Source organism: Tinamus guttatus, unplaced genomic scaffold, assembly GCF_059628265.1.
Source record: "Tinamus guttatus ecotype Peru unplaced genomic scaffold, ASM5962826v1 Tinamus_guttatus_pri_ptg000683l, whole genome shotgun sequence".
NCBI lineage: Eukaryota > Metazoa > Chordata > Aves > Tinamiformes > Tinamidae > Tinamus > Tinamus guttatus.
The window spans coordinates 82,940-106,180 of NW_028289217.1; the positions used below are offsets into that span (position 1 = coordinate 82,940).

Sequence of the window (23,241 nt, forward strand, 5' to 3'; positions counted from 1 at the left end):
TCTGGAGAACCCGGGGAGGGGAAGCAGCGCCGGCTGCCGCGGCGGCTCCAGGGCCGGAGCCCAGCCCGGAGCCAGGCACTTAGAGCGGAGCCGGCACTTTGGTCCAGGGTCCAGCTCCCGGGATGGGGACGAGCGGGATCCGGATTGGGCCCCGGCGCGCGGGGACACGTGCAAAGCGCGCGGGACCGGCTCCGGCGGCGGGATCAGGTCGGGGAGGGAGGGAATAGCAGCGCTGATCCCGCCGGATCGTGGAGGGGTGACGCTGGGACGGAGGCTCCCGCCGGGTGATTGTCACAGCGGGGCCGGCTCGGCTCCGGACGGGAAGGGGGCTGGAGCCAGCGCGGCTCATCGGCGGAATTTCTGCAGCTGGAAGGGACAACGGGAACGGCAGTGACGGCACTTGGCTCCGGAGAAGCCGAGCTCCGTCCCAGGGCAGCTCTTACCTCGCTCTCCACCAAATTCCTCTTATAAAGAGCTTCCTTGGCTGCATCCTGCCCAGGGAAAGCAAGGGATTGGTGGGGATGCAGCCGGAGCGCATCCTTGGGACCCGCCGCTCCGAAGGTGCCGCCTTACCCGGTTGCCCTCGGTGCCCAGGCGCCGCGCGCTCTCCGTGTAGAGCTGCAGGTAGCGCTCCAGCTGCGCCAGGTACTCTGGAAAAGCGGGAAGCGGGGCTCAGCGGCGGCTCCGGACGGCTCCCGATCCCACCGGCGCCGGCTCACCTTTGCGGAAGGCCGGCGGGCCGTGCTGGAGCTGCGCCCGGAGCCACTGGCTCCGCTGGACCAGGTCCTGGTGCTGCTCCAGGAGCTCGTTGGGAAGCTGCCGGCGCGCCTGCTTGTACACAAGGATCTGGCCGGGAAAGCGGCGAGCCGTGAGCGCACGGAGCCGGGAAGCGCTGCCCGGCCGCGCGATCCGCAGGGAATCGCTCACCTTCTTCTCCAGCTTTTCCCGGTCAAAGGCCAGCAGGTTGAGGCTGGGCAGCGTGCGGAAGGGTTTGCTGCGGAGGCAGGAAGCGCGGCAGGTTAATTCCCGGGAAAAGCGGGGAGGCCGCTCCGGATCGGGCCCCGCCGCCGGACACGCCACGTACCGCGGGGCTGCGTCCTTCCGGAACGCACGGAGCCCATCCCGCCGCTCGCTGCCGGCTCCGGCTCGTATCCCGCCTCCGGCCTCGCTCCTCGCCTGCGCCTACCCGTCCTCCTCCTCCTCCCGTGCCGGAGGGGAGGCAGCCGGTGCCGCCCGGCACGGGAGCGGAGACCCCCGGATGCCAGGATCCGGGGAAGGGAATCGAGCGGCCGAGCCGGGACGATGCCCCGCGTCCCTGTCCCCACCGGGACATCGCATCTAACTAGGGAGCCTTTGATGCCTGAGCCGGAGCTTCCGGCATCCTTCCCGCAAGGAATCCTTGCTGCCGGCCCCGGGTTGGGCAAAACCAGGCATTGCGCCTTGGCCACAGGGTGCCCGCAGCACCCTGGGGTGCCCAAAGCTCTCCCAGCACCCGCGGGGAGGAAATCTGCTCCGTGAAGGAGCTCCGGGGCCGGAGAGGAGGAAGAGGAGGAGAGCGGCCGGGCAGAGCCGGCCTCGCTACAGCACGGAGCACACGGACGTTCTGGAAGGGAATCGCAGAGACAAGAGGCCGTAAAGAGCAGCCCCGGGCGAGATGTCACATCCTGGCTGTGACAAAGTGTCCCCGTCACCACCAGCTCTAACAGGGATCGCTTCCTCCTGCCTCAGCTGCCCCCTTGTGCCACAGGGATAACGGGGATCCCGGAAAGGGCTTATCCGAGGAGCGCGGAACGGGAAGAAACCCTCGAGCGGGCGGCACGTACCTGTTGCCCGCGTCCTTGATGGGAGCGACGGCCGGTTTGGGTTTGGGGACAGCCACCTGCGAGGGACAGCGGGAAGGAATGAGGGGGCCGAGACTCGTTTTGAAGGGACGAGGTGGCCCGAGGCCACACAAATGGGCACCTACGGTGTCCCTGTCCCCGGAGGGACCTTACCGGGGGCAGGGTGCTGGGGTTGATGACGAGCCACCGCTCCGTCCTCGTCTCCAGCTGCTGGGAGCTCAGGGGCTCCCGGATCCGGACGATCACTTCCAGCCTCCCCCCCGTGGGCCGGCGGCCATCCAGCAGCTGGGGAAGAGCAGGGAAAACGGGTGGAAAAAATCCAGGCGGGAAACGGAGCCGGAAGGTGCCAGTGCCACACGCGGCGCGTTGCATGCACTGAGTTAAGCCCGGCCTCAGCCCGGCCTCCCGGCCTCACCTCCACGATCTCCCGCACCTCGCAGGCTGCCTCCAGGGCCTCCAGCTTCAGCTGGGCCGTGCCGACCACTCGATCCGTCTTGAACAAGCCCCTGGAAGCAGGGGGGAAAAGCGGGATGAAGCGAAGTCCGAGCGCTGCCCGGCCCTCCTCTCCGCTCCTTTTTCCTGCCTGGCTTCCCGACAGAATTCCCGGGAGGGCTCCCTCGCTCTTACCCTTTATGAGCCACTTCGAACTTGATGCCCTTGGTCTGGAGCACGCGCTTGAGGCCCCGGTGTCCTCGGTTGATGTAGAGCTTGAACTGCTCGTTGAATTCTGCCGGAGAGCCGGAGCTGAGCCGGGAATTCCCGGGACAACCCGAGGCAGCTCAGCCCTCGCGATGAAACCCTTCCGCGCTGCGATTCCCGGGACAAGGGATTTACCGGGACAGTCTGTGTTTTTGATCACGTTGGTCTTGTCCTTTTGGGCTTCCTCCTGCGGAGGAGGAGGAGGAGGGTATCGATGCCGAGTGTTCCCGGCCCAGCTCCGGAGCGCAGTGCGGAGGGACACGGACTTACCGCGTTGGGATAGGGGAACTCGAAGCGCACGAAGGCGTCCAGGTCGTTGGGAGCTACACCTTGAAGGCAGAAAAGGCAGAACCACCTCGCGAGCCGCCCCCAAAAAGGTGGAAATCGCAGCTCCCACCTCCCTCCGGAGCCCGCTCCGGCCCCGAGCCGCTGCCAACAGCCGGGATCTCCTTACGGAAGCGTTCGGCACAGCGGAACGCCAGCCCGGCAGTTCCCTGCATCCTCCCCGTGGGCTTCCCACAAAGAAAACCGGGAAAAAGCAGCGCCCGATAACGAGTGCCGACGCCGGGCCCGGCCTCCATGGGCTGTTTTAATGGGAGATAATTAAAAAAACGGGATTTTCCCCAGGGAGCCGGCGCGGCGAGGGGGGCCACCTCATTCTGCCTCCTTTTTGGGGATCAAGGGCTGCTCCCTGCTCACCTGGCGGGGCCGGCAGGTTGATGCCCTTCACTATAGCCAGGACCATGTCGTTGCTGTTGAGCTCGGGGAAGATCCTGCGGAGGAATTCCCGGTGAGGGGAATTCCCAGGAAGGGGAATTCCCGGGGAAGGGAATTCCCGGGACCTACTTGACGATGGTGAAGGTCCTCTGCTCGTAGTGGTAGCGGGGCAGCGGGAAGCCCCGCGCGTGGGCCTGCTTCAGGATCTCTATGTTCTGCTTGCAGTCCTCGGCCATCCGCTCGAACCTGCGCGGAAAAGTGGAGCCGTGTCCGGAGCCGCCTCCGGCTCGGCTCTTCCAGCAGCTTTTTTTCCCCAAAGTTGCCCCATTTTTGCTATCTCACCCCCAAAAAGCGAACTCAAAAGAATCCTAACTAGGAAGAGCAGCAACCTGGGCCTGAGCACCCCCTTCCCGGCCACAGAGGGAAACCCTCTTCCCAACCCAATTCCCAGGGGAATCGGAGGCAGCTGGAGCGGAATAACCCCCAGGGGAATTTGGCCAGGGGCCGGGAAAACCGTGTTCATCCCTCTGCTCCGCACTGGGACCGAGGAGCAGCTTCCTACGGGATCCCCAGGTGAGCGAACTGCTTGGAGTAATGGTTTCCCCCAGGAAACCGTTCGGAATGTAGAAGCACGCGGCTTTCCGAAGGGGAAAGCGGGAGAAGAAGCGGCGCAGGATGCGCTGGGACGAAGGCGAAGCGCCGGCGCACTCACTTGGTCGTCTCCGCGATGTTCCCCAGGTGAGTGAATTGCTTGGAATACGTCACGCACATCTGGGATGAGGGAAAAGGCGGAAAGGGTCACGCGGTGCCGGCTCTCCGGTTCTCCGGCTCCCGGTCGCCCGGCGCTTCCCACCTCGTGCTGCTGCCGGAGCAGCTTCATGAGCTCCAGGTACTGGCTGGCGGCCTCCGGGGAGATGCTGACGCCCCGGCGCGGCACCAGCACGAAGTCCTCCTTGTTCACCGGAGCCTCGGGCACCTGGAAGGGCCGGGATCGTGTGGGAAAACTCCCTCCGGATGCCCCCAAACCCGGCGCCCCGCGAGGAAATCACGGATCCAGCGCCACGCGGGAGCGCGGCGCCGGGAGCGCCGGCTGGGCCCCGGGAAGGGCATGGAGCGAATCCCGGTGCGCGGGGAGGGCGGGAAGAGCCTCATAGAATCATAGAATGCCCAAGGTGGGAAGGGACCTCTAGGGATCGCCCAGTCCAACCCCCTGCACACGCAGGGTCACCCAGAGCACGGGGACAGGGCTGCGTCCAAGAGGGGTTGAAGGTCTCCAGAGAAGGAGACTCCACAACCTCTCTGGGCAGCCTGTTCCAGGGCTCCGGCACCCTCAATGTCAGGAATTTTTCCTTAAGTTCCTGTGGAACTTTTGGTGCTTCCGTTTGGGGCCGTTTCCTCTTGTCCTATCGCTCTCCACCAGTGAGAAGAGGCGGCCCCATCCTCCTCACGGCCTCCCTTGAGGTACCTATAGACCCTGCTCAGGTCCCCTCTCAGCCTTCTCTTCTCCAGCTGAACAGGCCCAGCTCCCTCAGCCTCTCCTCATAGGGCAGATGTTCCAGGCCCCTGATCATCCTTGTAGCCCTGCGCTGGCCTCTCTGCAGCAGCTCCACATCCCTCTTGTCCTGGGAAGCCCAGAACTGGACACAATTCTCCAGATGTGGCCTCACCAGGGCTGAGTAGAGTGGCAGGATCCCCTTGACCTGCTGGAGACGCTCTTCTTAACGCACCCCAGGATCCCATTGGCCTTCTTGGCCACGAGGGCAACTGCTGCCTCATGGTCACCTTGTCACCCACCACGACGCCCAGGTCTTTCTCCACAGAGCTGCTCTCCAGAAGGTCAATCCCAGCCTGTCCTGGTGTCTAGGGTTATTCCTCCCCAGGTGCAGGGCCTTGCACTTGGCCTTGTTGAATTCCATGTTTTTCACCGCCCGGTTGTCACCTCACCTTGGATATATCCACGGGAAGGCCGCTCCGCGACGCCTCCATCATGGGCTCCAGGCCCTTGGCCTGGCGCAGGAAGAGCTTGGCGCCCTCCATGTCGTTCTTCTGCTTGGCCCTCAGCGCCGCCTGCAGCAGCTGCTTCCTCCTGCCCTCCAGGAATGCCAGCTGCTGCTGGGCTGCAAGAGGCAGGGAAAAACCTGGAGCATCCCGGGGAACGCTCGGGAGAGGCGGCTGGGGAACCCCGAGGGTCCCTCTCCATCTGCTGCCGAAGCTCGTGCTTCCAACCGCATCCTGCTCTTGGACACGTCCCGCTCTCGGACACGTCCCGCTCTCCATCTTCCCTAGGCAAAGCATCCCAGTGCTCGCCTTCCCCTTCCCATTAGGAATTTCCTCCCCAAAGTCTCCCCTCTTCCATTTTTCCTGCCCAATCCCTCCTTCCGCGAAGGGCCCCTGGTTGCGTTTTCGCACCTTCGCCTACACCCCGGGCGCCCTTGGAGCATCCCGGCGGCTCCGGCCTCTCCGAGACGGAGCAGGGGCTGGAGCCGGGTACCTTTCGTGGTGCCTTTGGGAGCTGCTTTGGGATTTGCCGGAGGGGCGCCCGTGGAAGACGCTCGTGAGGGCTGCTTGGGCTGGGATGGGGCGGCCGTTCTCGGCGGAGCCGGACGGGGAAGGGGCTGCGGCTGGAAAAACAGGCGGAAAAAGCGTCGGAGGCGGCTGCCAAGAGGAAGAGGAGGGCGATCCGCACCCGGGAATGCCCAGCTTGGAAAACCCACCTGCTTCGTCTCCTCGGGCTCCTCCTCGGGATCGCGGAGCTCCTGGCTGGCCAGTTTCATGGCGCTCTCCAAGACACCCGCGAGGCTCCGATCTCCCGCCGGCGTCTCCACACCCTGGATGGGCTGGAAGCCTGTGGGAGCGGGATGGAAGCGGCTGGGGCCTTAGCCAGGGCTGGATTTGGGACCAAATCCGCTCCGCCATCCGGAGGTTTTTTAGAGAAGGGGTCCCAAAGATGCCTGCTGCCATTCCCGGGAAAAATACCTGGGGGAACAGGCAGCTCCGAGAAGTCCACCGGCTTCCCTGCTTTGTGAGCCCGGATGGCTTCCTGGTATTGCTGCCGGAGAAGGGCAAGGCTGAGGCCGGCCGCTCTCGTGCCGCGTGTGTCTGCCGAGCGGGACGGCGCCGGGATGGGCTCCCGGAGCGCGTTCCGTCCTCACCTTCACGATCCGCTCGTGCATCCGGGCTTTGCGGTCGTCCCCTTTGCCTCTGGCCTGCGCGGCCGCCGCTTGGTACCTCTCCATCCGCTGCTGCAGAGCTTCCAGCGCATCCCGAGGCGGAGCGGGAATGTCTGCTCCCGGGAAAAACACTCCCGTTACGGCTCTTCCCGGCTGCTCCGCGGAGTTTCGGGGAGTCGGGTTCCTACCTGCCGCCGGAGAGGCCGGTTGGGCTTCCGGAGTGGCCGCGGGCGTCGGAGCAGCGGGATGCTGCCGGCCGGGAGACAGCAGCTCCTTCGGAAGCTGGTCTGGGAAAAGGGAGGAAGGGATCGGTCTGCAAAGCAGCAGCCAGGAATCCAGCGGGAAGCAGGCAGGATACCGTGCGCTGCGCTTTGCCGGCGCTTCCCGGGCTCGGGAATGCCTGCCCTTCCTCGGAGCGTCACCCACGAGCTGCCGCTTCCCTCCTTACCAGGAGAAGGGGGAATGCTGCTGGGATCCACCGGCTGGCCCTTTCCCGCCGCTTCCAGAAGCGGGTCGAAGCTCTGGAAAAAGCCCCGGAGAACATCAGAACAGTTTTCCATAAAACCTCCAGGCCGCAGGGATTCCGGGAGGCACCTTGGCGAGGCGGAAATATTTCGCGGCCATCTCCATGTCTCCCTGCTGCTTGGCGTGCAGCGCTGCCAGCTTGTATTCCCGCTGCCGGCCCTGCAGGAACGCCGCGCCGCCGGCCCCGCCGGGAGCTGCGGAAAAACGGGAATTGTGGGGCTGGGAGCGGATTTCCCCATCCGCAGCGGGATACGGGGACCGTCGGCGCGGCGGAACAAGCCGAGACTTCACCTGAATGAGGAGCCGCGGAGGGAGAAGCTGCTTTTTCCTCCGGAGAAGCACCGGGCACAGGCGGGAGCAGAGGTTTCGGGAGAACGGGAGGCGGCTGCGGCTTGGGAAGCGGCTGCGGCTTGGGAAGCGGCGCGGCCGGCGGCGACCCGGAGCGCTCGGAGCTCTTCCCTAAAGCCACCGGCGGCGGGATGTCCTGCTCGTCGACGTGCTTCCCTTTCCTGGCGGAGCTCAGCATGTTCTCCAGCGTCTGCCAAAAATCCCGAGGAAAACAAAAAAAGACTCTAAAACCTCCCCAAAACCCCCAAAACCTCCTCGGACTCTTCGCAGGGTTTAAGGAACCACAAAGCGACCTGGAATAGGAGGTTGTGTTACGGCGATCCGGGCCGTGCCAGGCAGCTCCGTGCCTCGGAGCCGGTTACGGCACCCGCTCGTTCCCGGGATTTTGCCCCCCATCCAAAATCAGAACCCAATTTTCCAAGAAGAGTAAATTCAGCTTCTGGAAGCAGCCGGAGTCCAAGCAGTTGCCACCACGGGGAGAAGGGAGCCAAGAGCAAAATCCCGGCGCCGATTTAAGAGCAAAAGGGGTTTCGTTTAACGGGATGAGCGGGAATGGCCCTCACCTTGAGGCCCCGCTCGTAGCGCCGCACTTTGGAAGCGTCTCCAGCCTCCCGGGCGTTCCCGATGGCCGTCCTGTACATGGCCGCGCGCTCCGCCAGCGTGGCCGCGACGCCGCCGCATCCCGGAGGCGCCTCGTCCACCTGCGGGAATGAGGGAATCCCGGCTGGAAAAGACCTGGGAGGTCATCGAGTCCGGGCGGGAAGTTTCTGAGCATCCCCAGCGGATTCGGGCTTCCCTGCGGAGCGGATCCGCTCCCATCCCGCGTGGGACGCAGCTCTTTGGCCCATCGCTTTTTTTCGGAGCTCCTGGGCACCAAATCCCTGTTTTCCATCCAGGTTTTGTACGACGGATTCATATTTGCTCCAGCAGACGATGACACATATGGAAAAGGGCTTGGATGCCGGGAACAGCGGAGGAAGCAAAGGGGAAAGAGGAATCTCCTACCTTTGCAGCCGGCGCCGGGACATCGGCATCTCCTTCCCCTTCGCCAAGTACTTCCTGGAGCTCTGCCTACAAGCCAAGAATTCCATTAATGATCAACCAGGGACAAAAACCTCCTCAGATCCCCTTGATCCCGAAGCCGACGGAGGCTCAGCCAGGGAATATGAGAGCTAAGGAGCAGCCAGGCGCATGGATGTGCTTCCCAAATCTCCCACGTCACCCGGAGCCCTTCGCACCATGAGATCGTCCTCATCCTCCAGGTCTTCCTCGTCGTCTCCCTCCTCCTCCTCATCCAGGTCCTTCATGCAGAGAGCAGCCATCCTCTCGATGGCTTCCATGGGCAAGGGTGCTGTGGACAGGGAAGCGCCACGGAGCGCGTTTGTATCCCGCAATCCCGCGGCCGGAAAGCCGTGGAAAACCACGCAGGGATCCACAAAGTCACAGGGCAGGAAATAACAGCCCGGGGTGGTTTTCCAGGTGGCACAAGATGAACCAGGTGGAGAAATACATGGCAGAGGGGCATTCCCGTGCGGATACGTCCTCCCCCGAGGCCGCGCCACTTACTTTTCCCCTTGGATTTTCCTTTGGGATCCGGCTGGCCTCCCACGAGAGCCATGAGCTCTGCTTCCAGCTCGGCCGCATCGTCCCCGGCATCATTCGCCATCATCCCCTCCGGAGAGAAATCCATGAGCAACGGGAGCTGTGGGAGGAAAAGCAGCTGCCCCGAGGGATCCCGGCAAAGCTTGGGACACCCAGCTGGCCCTGGGAGCAGCCTGGATCCTCTGGGATTGGACCGGAGCCCGGGATCAGCCTGTCGCACCCCGCCTTCCGCCAGCTCAAAGCGGCCGATCCAGCTTGGAAAAGCAAACAGAGCAGCCGGACAACGAGGAAACAGGGAAACCTCCCAACGGATCCGCAGCGTCGCCGCGATCCGTGCGGCACGAGGAAGCCGCGGCCGCCACCTGCTTAATGGAAGCGCTTCCCGGTTGAAGTCCCTCCGGAGCCGCCGGAATCCGATCTTGCGTAACGCGTGCGAGCTTCCGCGTGCCGCGCGGAAGGCCGGGAAGCCTCGCGTTTCCCCTGGGTTGCTTAAAGGATCCTTCCGCCCCGGGATCTCTCCGCCCGGGATCTCTCCGCCCGGAGTCGGGAAGCGGCCCGGGAGCTCCGGCCGTACCTGCCTGCCGGCGCTCCGTCCCGCCGGCGGCCTCCTGGCTTGGCTCATGGCTCCTTTGCGGATGCACCCGGAGCTGGAGGGCGCGGGGGGACGGGGGGGTCACCGGTGTCCCGGTACCCCCTTTCCAGCCCCCCCCTCTGATTTTGGGGCACTTTCCTCACCGGCCGCCCCCCCCGGGACAGTGGGGGCTCCCCTGGGAGCACCCGGAGCCCATAGCCCCCCCCCCAACCCCTTTATCACCCCCCCCCCAAAGCTTCCCTACAGCCCCCCAAGGCCACCTATAGCCCCCCAAGCCCGCTACGAGCACCCCAAACCCCCATAGAGACCCCCAGCCCCCCTATAAAGACCCCCAACTCCCCCATAAAGACCCTAACCCCCCCACAAAGACCCCCAACCCCCCATAAAGACCCCAAATCCCCCATAAAGACCCCCAGCTCCCCACAAAGACCCCCAACCGCCCCATAAAGACCCCCAACCCCCCCATAAAGACCCCCAACCTCCCCATAAAGACCCCCAACTCTCCCACAAAGACCCCCAGCCCCCCATAAAGACCCCCAGCCCCTCATAAAGACCCCCAACTCCCCCCATAAAGACCCCCATTCCCCCCATAAGCCCCCCAAGGCCTCCTCCAAGCCCCCCTGCTGCTCCAGGCGCCCCTCGTAACCCCCAAATCCCTCTTTAATCCCCCTACAGCCCCTCTCTGCCCCCCTCACACCCCCTTCCCCACAGGATCCCCCCCCCAAGGCCCCACCGCCCTCACGACCCCTCCCCAAGCCCCGCTCTCCCCCCGCCCGGGCCCATGGAGCCCCGGTACCGGCGGCCTCACCGGGCCCAGGCCCCGCCGCCCTCGCAGCCCGGCGGCTGTCAACAACACGCCGCGCTTTGCGGCGCCGCTGTCGCAAACTCCTTCCCCTCCTTCTTCCCCTCCCCGTTGCGCTTTGCGACGTTCCCGGTGCCGCCAAGCGAGGCGGCGGTGCAACATGGCCGCCCCCACGCACAGGCGGAGACTACAGCTCCCAGAACCCCCTGCGCGCTGCAAAAGGAGGGGTGCGCATGCGCGCGGGGAGGTGGGCGGGGCTTGGGGGAAAAGGCGGGAAAAATCGTTGGTGGCGGCGCCCTGAGGTAAAAAAAAGGGGGGGGGGGGGGGGCGCGCTCTTTAAGGCAGGAATATCCCGAATATCCCCTTTTTTCCCACCATTTTTCCTCGAATCTGGAGGCCAGGAGTGCTGTGACTGGCCCTAAAATCCCTCCTGTGCGTTGTCACTCATGGGAAGGAGGTGATGAAGGGCAGCGCGTCGGGGGACACAAGCGGGTTGTGTCACCCGTGTTTCCCATCCCAAAGCGGGGGGCAGAAAACTGAAGGCACTTAAAGATACTATAAGATCAATAGTTGAGTGCTTTATTATGGTTTTCCCACCTCAGGAGAGCAACGAGATACATAAAAGGAAGAGCGGCCAAGGACAGAGGTAACAAAGTGACACATAAACAAGTCCTGGTGACAACTGGAGATCAAGGGACACCAACACCCCCTTGCACAGCGGCTGTGCAGCCACCCTGGAGCCTCGCTGAGTTATTCCCAGTCTCACTTGTTAAACGTGGTATTAAGCTTAGTTACTAGGTACAAGCAAACAGTTCTCAGCACGAGCAACTGCCACCTAAAGTCACCTCTGAAGTGTTACCTTTTCCACACCCAGAATTCCCCCCAAAACGCTCTGTTTTCCCACGATTTTACTGGTAGTTGGTACCAAAGCACCTTTGTACGCCAGCTTTTACCCAAACGTGGCCAAGCATTCCCCAAATATCACGCCAACTTTGCAAACCCCGTTTAGGTACAGCAACAGTGTGCGAGCAGACAGCTCGGTGCAAAATAAAAGACCAGAAATCGCTGCTTTTGCTCTTGAATGGTGATTTTTAGGGCTGCCTACACAACCGCTGGAGGCACAGCTTCCTCCCCGGAGCAGCGCTCCACTAATCCACCCAAATTTTGCCAAATTACAGTGACAAGCAATTTGTGGTACTTGGGGAGGCGGAGGAGTGGGGGTGACACGTTACACCCTGTTTAGCACCGGTTTGGATTAATAAAACACTGTTTTATCCTAGAAAGGAGCGCTGGAGTTTGACCACTGTAATTAGCTTGTAACACTTGCAACAAAGCTCCCGGCAAACAAAAGCCAGGATTTCCCATTTTGGTTTTAATTTCTTTTCCTCCCCCCAAAACACCCTCAGAGCAGCCACAGCAGAATGGGCAATTTGGGGGTGATTATTGCCAACAAAGATAAAATCTCCCCCATCTACCATGGGTTTTCTTTACCAAAGCCACCTGATCAGGAGCCAGACTTGACCAGGAGCTCATGACCAGCCTCGTGTCCCGAACGGATTTCAACAGCTTCCTCAATTCATGGGTTTTCTTAGGATTTAGGAAGAGGAATTAATGCCAGACAGGCGTGGGCAGCCTGTTGCCAAGAAGGGCAATATTTGGTGCTTTACAGGGGGGGTTTTGTTGGGTTTTATCACATTGCAGACCAGACAGCTCTACAACGTTGCCTTCTTCTTCCACTCCTGGCACTGTTTCTCAATGTTTTTTTTCCCTTAATAGGAGAAGACGGTGAGCGCCGCGTTCCCAAAATGAAAAGAAGTTTCCATGAGGATCCTGAGGTGACAGACGGCTCGGGACAGGCTCAAAGCCCCGATTCCCAAGGGAAGCCAAAGCCAAATGCTGGCGCACCGGAGCACCAGGAAGAAGAGGAGCGGGAAAGCCAGGAAGCGGACTCGCCAGGCAGGTAACTAGGAAATCAGCACAACGTGGGGTGATAAAACCCACAGCACCAGTGTCCTGTGAAACAGGGACGTGTCCCCAAGCGTGGCGGTGACAGCGTGGCCCGAAATGACATGTCCATGCAAGCTGAGACCGCACATAACTCCATTCTCCTTCCCAGTTCACACAACGGAGGAAAGACGACGGCTCCGGAGCGAAGCCAGGCCAAGCAACTCACCACAGTTGCTTTATCCCAGGTAAATCCACCCCACTACAAGTGTCAATTTTTCCTTTCAGTCCCTGTTTTCCCTCTGGGGACGAATTCCCTTGGGCTGCTTGGATGCTGCCCTTGGATTTCCACCCCGGGCCAGGGCTTCTGGAACGAGCGCGCGGGGAGAAATCGCACCCAAAAAAAAGCAGGTTTGGCCCCAAAGCCGGGTGGGGGTGGAGTGATTTTCACAGCCCTTCGTGCTCTTGCTGCAGAACTCGGCAGGGAAGTTCGTGCCGGTCTTCACGAAGCCGAAGGAGAATCCGGCAGAGAGGCGCAAGCGAAACCGCCTGCCGAGGCGGCAAAGGGAGCAGGTAACAGGGTGCATCCAAGGGGGCCATCTTCTTCCACACAGCCTTTTTTTTAATAAATTATACAATTTAAAGCTGCTACTTTGCTTAGGTATTTATACAACATTGAATTTTATAAAAATACATATTAAAAAATACACACAAAACCGGAATTAGCTGTTTTCCAATGCCCTCGTAATGCGGGCTTCTTGTCATTCCAGGAAGGAACAGGCTGTAATTCCCAAAACACGGATTCCAGCCCCGAATGGAAGTCACCAGAGGCAACGACACGGGACGAGAGGCCTCAGGCAGAGGCACCCGAGCAGCCAAATTTAATTGAAGGCCAAACAGAAGAGGATGGGGCAATTCCAGAACACCAGGGGCAACTCCGGAGCGCTCCGGAGCCGGATAACCCACAGAATTGCTCCCGAATGGAGAAGAGCAGCTGCAATCCTGAGGGGGAGTCAGCTCAGCTGGAACAGCGAGGAGAGGAGCTGGAATTCCGCTCCCAAGGCGAAACCGGTGAGAAAACCTCATTGACCGAAGCCCCTTCGGTGTTTCCGGATATTCCGGATAAGAGTTGCCAGGACAGGAGCCTCTCCATGGAGATTTCGGAGCATCTCTGCGCAGTGGAAATAAATGGGAATGAGACAGGCGAAGATGGTGACAAGGAGCCGCCGCGCGCGTCCGGTGCGGACACGGAGCAGAACGGAGCCGCCGCCGCTCCGCACGGCCGGATTGAGGAGGGAAGCGCCGGAGATGCCAGCGGGAAACAGCCGAGCGAGGCCGAAACGGGAGCTAAAGATGGAGCGGTGGAAAACCGAGCGGGATCATTGGAAAACGCCGCCTCAGCCGAGGATTGCCTGGCTCCGGAGGCGGGGGAAGAGCGGAGCGGCGCCGGCAGCGCCTCCGGAGCGGATCCAGGTGCCTGCGGCCTGGCTGGGACCCCGGGGCTGAGTGTGGAAGCTCTTTCCATACAGGAAAACGGGGAAGCTCCCGGTCCAGCCAGTCCAGTTTGCTGGGAAGGTGGGAGCGTGAGCCAGGGCCACGGCGCATCCCTGCAGCCACCTGCTCCCAAGGGAGAGACGGATGGAGACGAGGCAGAAAAAGAAGGAAAAGCCTCTCCGGGGAGCAGCTCGGTGCCCGATTCACCCGTCTCCATCCATGGAGCTTCCGCACGGAAAAGGAAGCAAGAACTTCCAGAGGAAGGGAAGGAAAACGCCGAGCCCGGTCTTGGAGAGGAGCTGCCGGATCTGGAGGTCCCACAGGGAAAGATGCAGATCCTGGAGGCCGGAGGGAAGGTTACTCCATGCCCACGCGGCCTCCGGAATTGCGGAGCAAATTCCGAAGAGGCAGCGCTCGCCGGAGAAGCCGTGGAGCCCATTCCCATGGGAAGCACCTCTCCAAGAGAAGCAGCAGCCGGTTGTGCCGAGAAACCTGCTCCCGACGGCAGGAATCTCCTTCCTGCAGCACAGCGGGATTTGCCCAACGGAGAAGCCACGGAGCCCGAGGAGGAATCCCGCTCGCCGGGGGCATCGGAGCCGTCGGCCCACATCCCTTCGCCGCAGGTAATTCCCCCTCGGAGCGGCCATTTCGGGCTGCCCAACTTAAAACCATTCCATGCTGGGGCCTCCTGCACCCCTCCAGCCCCTTATTCCAGAACGATCCGCATTGGGATTCCCAACCCGCCCGCATCCAAGCCTTTGGCACCACCAGTTTCCCTGGAAATGCCCCCCGGCGCCGTGCCTGGATGTGCTTTTAATGGGAGCGAGTTGGGTGCGGAGCGGCTCCTCCCTGGAAGAACACGTTCTTCTTGGCTGGCACGCAACGCGCATTCCCATTTTCCTGTTGATTCCTATTCATTCCAAACGCTTTTCCATTTGCAGCCAGTTTCCACTGATGCTAAAAGCGACTCTTCCACGGTCCACAGCGAGCTGGGCTCCGAGGAAGGACAAAAAACCCTGGAAAAGCCCGAGCCGGTCACCGGCATCAGCGGCCCGGGCCAGCAGCAACCCAGGTGGGCAGATTTCCCACCCGGACACGGGCTGGGAAACCCATTATTTGAAGGAAAAGCGGCCGGGTTGGGAATGTTGGAATTCTTCCTCTTTTTCCCCTTAGTCTGGAGGCATCGGAGGCGCTTCCCGCCGCTTCCCAGCAGGAAGACGCCACGGACGTCGTGTGCGGCCTCATCGCGGAGCTCTCCAAGCTCAAGTAGGAGCCCGGACCCCGTGGGGAGCAGGGGAAGCACCCTTAAACCCCAGCCTTTCAAAATCATGATTTTCTATCATTTTAGCCCTCCTTTTAACCCTAAATAACGGCAAATAGGGGCATTTTTCACCTCTTACCTTGTTGCTGGGCCTTGCGTGGGCAGCACATTCCCACCCGAAGCAAAAACTTCTTATATTCTCCAGGGAGGAGACGAAGAGAGGAAAATAAATCGCAGCTTTAACACCCTTTAGCCACCAGAAGGAAGCCACAAATTCCTCCCCTTGTTGCTCTTATTTAACCTGTTTTTAAGGAGCTTTTGCTGAAATGCAGCTGTTTTTTTTTTTGCAAAACCCAGCAGAAAACACCCACCTTTTAGGGTTATTTTACCCTCAAAAGACAAGGGGGGAGGATTTCCAGCTCTCTGCTTAGCAATTTGGCCGAAATGGGGGGTTTAAAGAAGCCACCAAATTTAAAAAACAAAAACTCTTTGAAACGGGGCGTTAATGTCAGGTCTCCTCCTCGGCCTGGTCTGTGCCAAGCACTAAAGCAGCTCTTTATTTCCCCCCAAGCAGCTCTTTATTTGCCCGGTTTTACCTGTTTGCACCTACTTAATGCAATTTCTTTGTAAACATTTTGAAGAAAAGTTCCTTCTTCCCAATCCTGACTTCCCTGGCTTTTATTTTAGCTGCCAAGGGAAGGAAAATGCCCTAGGAGCCCCCAAGCCCCCAGCCCAGTGTGGCAAAACCTTTTAAATAAATATATATTTGTGCTTTGTGCCAGTATTAATGCAAAAATGCAACGTTTTTGTGCTTGTAGCCGCCTGATAATGAGCGCGCACCGGGATCTGGAATCCCTGAAGAGGCTGAAATACCGGAAAAGCAGAAGATCGGGGAAGTTTCCGGCACCCAGGGGGGCCCCCGTCACCCCCAGTCCCGGGAGGAAATGGAAGGACACGTAGGATTCGCGACAACCGTTTATTAACGCGACGGCAAACCGGCGTGCCAACGGAATCACCCCAAAACGGGCAAATAAAGTAACGGATAACCCCCAAAACGGGCAAATAAAGTAACAGATAACCCCCAAAACGGGCAAATAACAGGATAACCCCCAAAACGGGCAAACGAAGTAACAACGGGATAACCACAAAACTGGCAAATAAAGAACCTCGTGTGTCTAACGTAGAACACAGTTTTCCATTAAAACAAACGTCTCGGAGACGCGCGCTTTTCCCAACGGAAAAGACAACCGCTCGCCTGCGGTTCAATAGCTTTAAGAGCTATTTAGGCACCCCAAAAACAGCCCAAAATGGCCAGAACCACCCTGAAACGGCCCAAATTGGCCAGCACCAGCCTGTTCTCGAATCCTTGGCTCTGCCAGGATCATTTGGCGGATCCGGAGGCATCGGATCTGCCCGGCTCGGTGAGCGAGGTGGTCCTTAGTGGCAAAACCAAACACTTTTCAACCCCCAAAACCAACATTTCTGAACTAATTTCTGAAGCAAACGTGAAACAAGCCCCCCCCTCTCCGGGCTCTTGGATCTGTCTTTCCGGAGCAGCTTTTCCCATGGGAGAAGGCCCGGACGGCCTCGCGGAGCCGCGTCGTGGCCGGAGCGCACGCGTGACGGTGACGATGAGGACGAGCCCGTGCGCGTGTCCCCAGGGATGCCGGTGGTGACATCCGCTCCCTGCGTCTTCTCCTGCCTCCATCCACGAGCAGGCGGCGCCGGGATTCCCTGGAGCGGTGGCCGGGAAGCGGGATGAGGCTCCGGGCAGGGAAGCGGCGGCGGCGCCGGCCGGTGTCACTTGAGGTCGCCGCGTCGCTCAGCGCTGCCACCGCCCGGTCACTTCACGGGACCGCCCCGGGCGAGGGGCAGAAAAAGGAAAGAAAAAGTAAAATCGCCGATGGCGGGAGGGGAACAGAAACCCCCGCAGTGCAATAGCGGTGGGATTAAAAATCCCCATTGCAAACACTGAAGGAAAGGTTAAAAAGGAAAAATCCATGTGAAAAACTGAGCTAGGGAGAAAACAGTTTTGGACAGTCGGGGTGGGAATAGTTTTAAAAAATCCCCGTTGCAAATAGTCGGGGGGGATTTAAAAAGAAAAATCCATTGATGATCCTGGGAGGAGGGCAAAAGGAAATGAAAACGCTGCTTCGGAGGTCGGGGTGGGGTAGGGTGAAAAATGCCCTTTTGGGTAAAATTAAAAAAGGGGATAAAATAGGGAAGAGGGGGATAAAATAAAAAGGTGGGAATAAAGAAGGAGGGGGGTGAAAAAGGGAGTAGTAAAAAAGGAAAGACTAAAGAAAGAGGGATAAAATAAAAAAAAGATGAAGGGAGGAATACGGTAAAAAGGGCAATATAATAAAGAAGGGGGAATAAAAGGAGGAATAAAAATCATTTTGGGTAAGGTGAAAAAGGGGGGGATGCAATAAAAAAAAGCTCATTGCAGGGAAGATGAAAAAGGAGGGGTTGGAGTAAAAAATGTCGTTGCAAAAAAATGAAAAAAAATGCCTTGCAAAAAAAGGCAAAAAGGGGGAAAGGGGAAAAAAGGAAAAAGAAAAAAGGAAAAAGGAAAAGCAAAAAAAGAAAAAGGGAAAAAAGAAAGAAAGAAAGAAGGAAAAAGATAAAAAAAGGAAAAAGGAAAGGGAAAAAGAAAAAAGGAAAAAAGGGGAAAAGGAAAAAAGAAAAGGGGAAAAACAAAAGGGGAAAATGGGATTAAAAAGGAGAAAAAAAGGGGGAAAAAGAGGGGGGAAGGGGAGAGAAAAAAAAAAAAAAGGAAACTTTTCAGGGAAAAAAAACCCTAAAAAAACTTGCAAATCGGGCTAAGGAACGGCCGGCGCCGGGTGTCAGCGGCGGCGGCGGCGGCCGCGCGCGCCGTGGTACACGGACACGTAGCCGCTGCGCGTGAGCGGGCAGAAGCGGCGCGTGTGGGCGTCGTCGCGCGTGGCCCCGCACTGCGGGCACACGTAGCGCCGCAGCACGGGGCACTCCACGCGGCCGCCGGGGCCGTGCAGGTTGTGGCCGGTGTACACGTGCCGGGCCTCGCCGTTGTGGCGGCAGAACACGCACAGCGCCGTCTTGGTCGCGACTGTCGCCGCTGTCGCCGGCGGGGCCCGCCGCAGCGCCGCCAGCAGCGCCGCCAGCCCCAGGTAGTCGTGCCACATGTCGAACGGGGCGAACGGCTCCATCCGCGGCTGCTCGTCGCCGTCGGGGGGTCGCGGCCCTTGTCGCCGCCGCCGGGAGGTCGCGGCCGTTGTCGCCGTCGGGGGGTCGCGGCCGTTGTCGCCGCCGCCGTCGGGGGGTCGCGGCCGCTGTCGCCGCCGCCCCGCGCCCTCCCCCGGGCGCCGCAGCCAATGGGTCGGGGCGGCGCCGGGCGGGCGCCACCCGCTTCCCCCCAATCCCGTCTCCTTCCTGCCCCTTTTTCCCCCCCTCCGCCTCTTCTTCCCTCTTTTGACCGTTTCCCACTTTTTTTTTTGGTCTTTTTCCCGCGCCAGCCCCGTTTTGACCCATTTCTGACTCTTTTCCTTCATTTATTTTAATTCATTCACAGCTTCCCCCCCTCCTAGGGCTGCTGGGGGCGTCCTGGAAAAGAGGAACGGCCGGATCAACTGCATGCGGATTGTGACTGAGAATTCCCATCAAAAAAGGGAAAAGAGAATTAACCCAACTTTTTACGGAAAAGGTTGTGTTTTCCTTGTGGGAGCCGCTCCACCTTCCACCACGTTGCCAGGATCCATCCCAGCTCTTCTACAGAGCGACATCCAGTTTGGGATCAGTGGCTCCCATTTGGAGCTGCCTGACTATCCGCACTGGAATATCCCAAGCCTCAATCCCATTTCCATAAGAGAAACTCCGCTCATTCCCTCACCACAGAACCAAGACATCAGGAACTTCCCATTCCATCCACAGAGTCGACACAGGTGCTCCCAGAGGAGCCAGGATGTTTTGGGAAGCGACCACCTGGAAAAGCCTTTGGAGAAGTGATCCGGAGCGCAGGCCGGGCTGCTCCGTGGGCCTTCGGGATCCACCCAACGGCCGATGGTTTCGGAGCAGCCACAAAACTCACCGACAGCTCCGACGCATTCCCATTGCTTGCTCCGGTCCGAAATGCTGCAAAGCTTCTCCCTGAGATGCTCTGGAGCAGCCAAGAAAACCTGGAATGAGAAAATCCCTTTGCTCATGCTGGAATTCGCTTGTGCTTACGGGGCTGGAGGCAGCACAACAGACTAGCACTGTATCCCAATGGAATTGCCACCTTCCGGGGTGGAAAAGTGGCCTGCAGGTGCTGGGGGGATCCATCCTGGAGCTGCACAGATCCTCCCTGCAATGGACATGGTTGTGAAGGCACCCAGCAGAAAAGTGGGAAAAACAGAGGGAAAAGTCAGGATTATCACAGAAAAAAAAGGGAGCCAATCAAAAGCAGAACCCCTCAGGCAGCAGCTCCATGGGATGCTCCAAAATGGAGCAAAAATTGGAAGGGGGGACTAAACTTCCTTTATTAATTATCAATTGGATGTGTATGGGGCCCAAGATTCCAAACATCCATGCTGTCTTCCCATTTTTTCCAGGTGCCAAGCGCACGTGGCCCCAAAATCCCCAGGTGACTTTCCAAATGCGCCACTTTCCCCTAAAATCAACCTGTAATTTTTTTTCCTCCCTTTTTTTTGGGACAAGTGTCCCCCCCTCCGCCCCCCATGTGGAAACGGATGCCAAGCGGCTGCTTCCCTGTTCTCCCGGCCGAGATCCGGCTGCTCCTCGTGCCGGTGGGCGCGAGCTCCGAGCGGAGCCCCATTGGCTCGCGGTGACGTAACGGCCTCCGGAGCGGAGCCATAAACCTCCGCGGGGCCCCCGGGAAAAAGGGGGAAAAGAGGGAAAAGTCCCAGAAAGGCGAAGAACGGCGGCTTGGAAGCTGGAACGACATCCTGGTGGGAGGGAATCCCGCCCGGAGCAGCCTTTAATCCACAGCAGCAGGAGGGATCAGGCTGATCCTTTGCAGCTGTTGGGATGCAGTGTTTCTTTTTTTTTTTTTCCAAAGAAAAAATAAAACCTGTTTTGGGGGGGTTTCCCAACCCCAAAACGCCGCCCTTCCCGGATCCCCCGCGCTTCCGTGCCGGCTGCTGAGCTCATCAGTCGGAAACACTCGGAGACACCACGGAGCGACCTCTGGCTCTTAGAAAGCGCTACGAGGAACCTCCCAAAAAGGCCTTTTTAAAAAAAAAAACAAAACATTTTTTTCCTTTTTATAGCAAATTTGGGCGGGCAGCTTCCTTCGGGAAAACCTCCGAGCTATAAATAGAGCTCGGAGCGGCCGTAATTGCAGGGCGGCGGCGGCGCTCCGGACCCCATTCCCGCTCCAAGGCCGCTCGCTCCAGCGGCACCTCCGCTGAAAATAAATCCCGGGTTAGGGATGAATTCCCAAGTGCCTGGAAATCCCCCCAAAATGGAGCGGCTGGGAAGGCGCTTCCCTGCTCCGGGAATGTAGGAATTCAGCCGTTTCGATGGATGGGAACGTGCTCTCACCCTCCAGCCGCTTCCTTCTCCCATCCCGGCAGCTCTCCTGGTCGGATCCTCGCGGCCACAAGTCCCTTTGCATCCACCAGGGTTTATCCGGCCTTTTTCCTTACATTTTTTTGGGACAAAAGGCAGATTTATCCTTTAAAAGTGACACGAGTCTTCCTTTTCCATACGGGAAGGCAAATGTGGGCTCCAAAAGCAGCAAACTTTTCCCAAATTTCCCGGGAATGGTGGCTCCTCCTGTCTCTCATCGCTCCAGGGTTTTAATACCGGGGAGCAGAGTCATCCCTGGAGCAAGCAGAGCTGCTGGAATAACGGAGCGGCCTAAGAAGGGGCATCCAGAGGTGCTTCCATGTTGCTGGAATAACTGAGCTCTGGGAACGCTGGCACCAGGAATCAGAGCTGATCTGGATGTGCCTGATCCAGCCACTGAGTGATCCCATGGGAATTCCAGCACCGGGAATCAGAGCCCCTGGGGGCCTCCATCCTGGCTGTACATCCCTATATCCCGGCTGTAATCCCTACATCCCAGCTGTGCATCCACGTCCCTGGGGCACCGAGCTGGCCCCCCAGGAATTCCTCCTGGTTCCATCATCTCCTTCTGCCCCCTGGGACATCCCTCAGGAATTTTCCCGGCTCCTTTTGGGATGCGGGAGAAGAGGGGGTGGATTCTGACCCCTTTCGGGCTCTTCTCCCCCCAAAATGCCCTTGGGGAGGGGGGGTCCTGTCCCAGCAATGGGGAAAAGGGGGGTGGGTCACTCAATGTCACCACCCCAAAACCGCGAGGAAATGGGGAGGGGGCGCCCTAAAACGGGGAGAAACAAACAAAAACGGGAGGAGAAAAAAAAAACAAATTTGGGAAAACAGCGGGGGGGCGGAGGGGGGCGGGTCATAGCAGGGGAGGGGGCGCCGCTGATTGGCCGCGCGCGCCGCCCGCTCGCCGCTCATTGGCTGGCGCCGCTGATACTTTGTAGCCGTTTTGCTTCCTCTTTAACCCCTGCGGCGCCGCCCCCCCCGGTTCCACCCCCATGACCCCCCCCCCGAGCAGCCTCCTACCCCCCCCAACCCCCCCCAGGGCAAATCTGCCCCCCCAGGGCAAATCTGCCCCCCCCGAAACTCCCCCTCGAGGCTCCAGCCCCTCCCGCCCCAGGCCAGGTGGGCCCAGGCGTCCGGGGGGGGCTCCAGGGCGCTGCTGTTCCGGACGGGCGTCACCCGGCTTGTCACGACATGTCACGACATGTCGCGTCGCGTCGCGGCACGGCAGTGCCCCACGGAGAACAGCATCGCCGGACGCGGCGCCGTACGGCCCTGTGCGGCGCCGTATAGCCCGGCATGGCGCGGCGCCGCGTGGCGTGGCACTAAATGGCACTAAATGGCACCTGGTGGCACCGTGCAGCACAGTGTGGCACCACGGTGTGTCCTGGCACCGTATGGCACCGCATGGCCACATGTGGCACCGCATGGCACAGCACGGCCCGGCACCCTATAGCCCGGTCCATGGCACCCCACGCGTTTGCTCCGGGCTTCGGCTGAGCCCATTCCCAAATCCCCAAATCCCATCGGGAAGCGCCCAGAGGGGCCCTGGCTGTGATGGGGGGCAGTGTTTCCATGCCCCCCCCCCGCCCCGGGTGCACCGAGCGTGCCAGGCCTCGGCGGCGGCGCCACCCAGGCGGGGCGGCCGCCAGCGCCGATGAGTCACGGGCGCCTCTGCGCCCGCCCGCTCCGAGGGGTTCCCTGCACCGGGAATACCGGGAACGCTGCGGTGTCACCAGGCCGTGCTTGTCCCCAAAGGGCCACCGGCCGCCCCGAGGTGACGGCCACCGGGTGCGCGATGCCACCGGGTGCGCGATGCCACCGGCGGCGGGATGTTGGCTCCGCAAGGCCATGGGTTGGTGGCCGGGTTGTCACCTTGGGCCACCAACGGGGGAACCTGCGGCCACCAACCCCGAGAAACCGCAGGGCCACCAGCCCTGCCGCGCGATGGCCACTGTCCCCGCACGGCTGCGGGCCACCGCCTGCGCCAAGCCGCTGGCCATGCAGAACCGCGGGCCACTGTCACCGCGGGCCACCGCGGCCTGTGCGTCACCGTGTCCCCCCGGCCTGGGACCCCCCCCAAGGCCACGTCCTGTCCCCCCCCTTGGGCGCGTGGGAGCCGTGTCCCCCCCCGTGCGGTGACTCACGCCGTGGCTGCGCCCTGAGTCACCGCCCGGCGCCGCGGGGCCCCCCCGGCACCCTGGGGCGCCCGCCCGGCCGGCCGCACCCTGGAGCCGCCACCGGTGACACGAGCGGCGCCGGGCTCAGCTCGCTGCCCCCTCGGGGACCCCGGGGGCGGCTCGGGGACACCCATAGGGAACAGCGGATGTAGGGGGACACGTGGGGGCCCATGGGTGCACAGGGCACCCGTGCACACGCAGGAGGACCCATGGGGGCCTGGGAGGCCCATGGGGAACCCTTGGGTGCACAGCGGGGGCTGTGGGTGCGTGGTGTCACCCATGCATGCACACGGTGCCCATGCATGTATGGGAGGACCCATGAGTGCACAGGGCACCCATGCATGCACGGGGGACCCACGAGTGTGCAAGAGACCCATGGGTGCCCAAGGAACCCATGGGTGCACAGGGGAACCCATGGGTGCATGAGGGACCCATGCACTCACACGGGCGCCCATGGGTGCACAAGGGACCCATGCATGCACAAAGAACCCATGGGTGCACAGGGGAACCCATGGGGGC

General features: G+C 60.5%; 3 protein-coding genes across 3 annotated transcripts; 1 reads left to right on the top strand and 2 right to left on the bottom strand.

Moving 5' to 3' along the window:
* Positions 1-305: 305 nt before the first annotated feature.
* Positions 306-9,041, bottom strand: CC2D1A (coiled-coil and C2 domain containing 1A; the record flags this gene model as incomplete). Its single annotated transcript, XM_088536618.1, has 28 exons — positions 306-366; positions 444-491; positions 574-650; positions 720-846; positions 928-994; positions 1,824-1,879; positions 1,995-2,126; positions 2,257-2,347; positions 2,469-2,568; positions 2,676-2,727; positions 2,811-2,869; positions 3,240-3,313; positions 3,387-3,503; positions 3,970-4,028; positions 4,111-4,233; positions 5,202-5,374; positions 5,749-5,872; positions 5,972-6,102; positions 6,234-6,306; positions 6,410-6,540; positions 6,616-6,714; positions 6,876-6,948; positions 7,022-7,146; positions 7,244-7,490; positions 7,864-8,001; positions 8,306-8,371; positions 8,539-8,651; positions 8,867-9,041. Coding segments are annotated over 28 exons (2,871 nt in total), but the record flags the coding sequence as incomplete, so codon positions are not given.
* A 3,060-nt stretch (positions 9,042-12,101) lies between these two features.
* Positions 12,102-16,014, top strand: BRME1 (break repair meiotic recombinase recruitment factor 1). Its single transcript, XM_010226027.2, has 7 exons — positions 12,102-12,256; positions 12,413-12,488; positions 12,715-12,813; positions 13,011-14,357; positions 14,676-14,806; positions 14,908-15,000; positions 15,814-16,014. The coding sequence occupies exons 1-7, from the start codon at positions 12,102-12,104 to the stop codon at positions 15,953-15,955; spliced, it is 2,043 nt and encodes a 680-aa protein (XP_010224329.2). The 3' UTR covers positions 15,956-16,014.
* Positions 16,015-17,841: 1,827 nt separating this feature from the next.
* Positions 17,842-18,183, bottom strand: NANOS3 (nanos C2HC-type zinc finger 3). The gene has a single exon (XM_088536619.1). It carries the CDS (start codon positions 18,181-18,183, stop codon positions 17,842-17,844), a length of 342 nt encoding a protein of 113 aa, XP_088392745.1.
* Between the last annotated feature and the right edge of the window lie 5,058 nt (positions 18,184-23,241).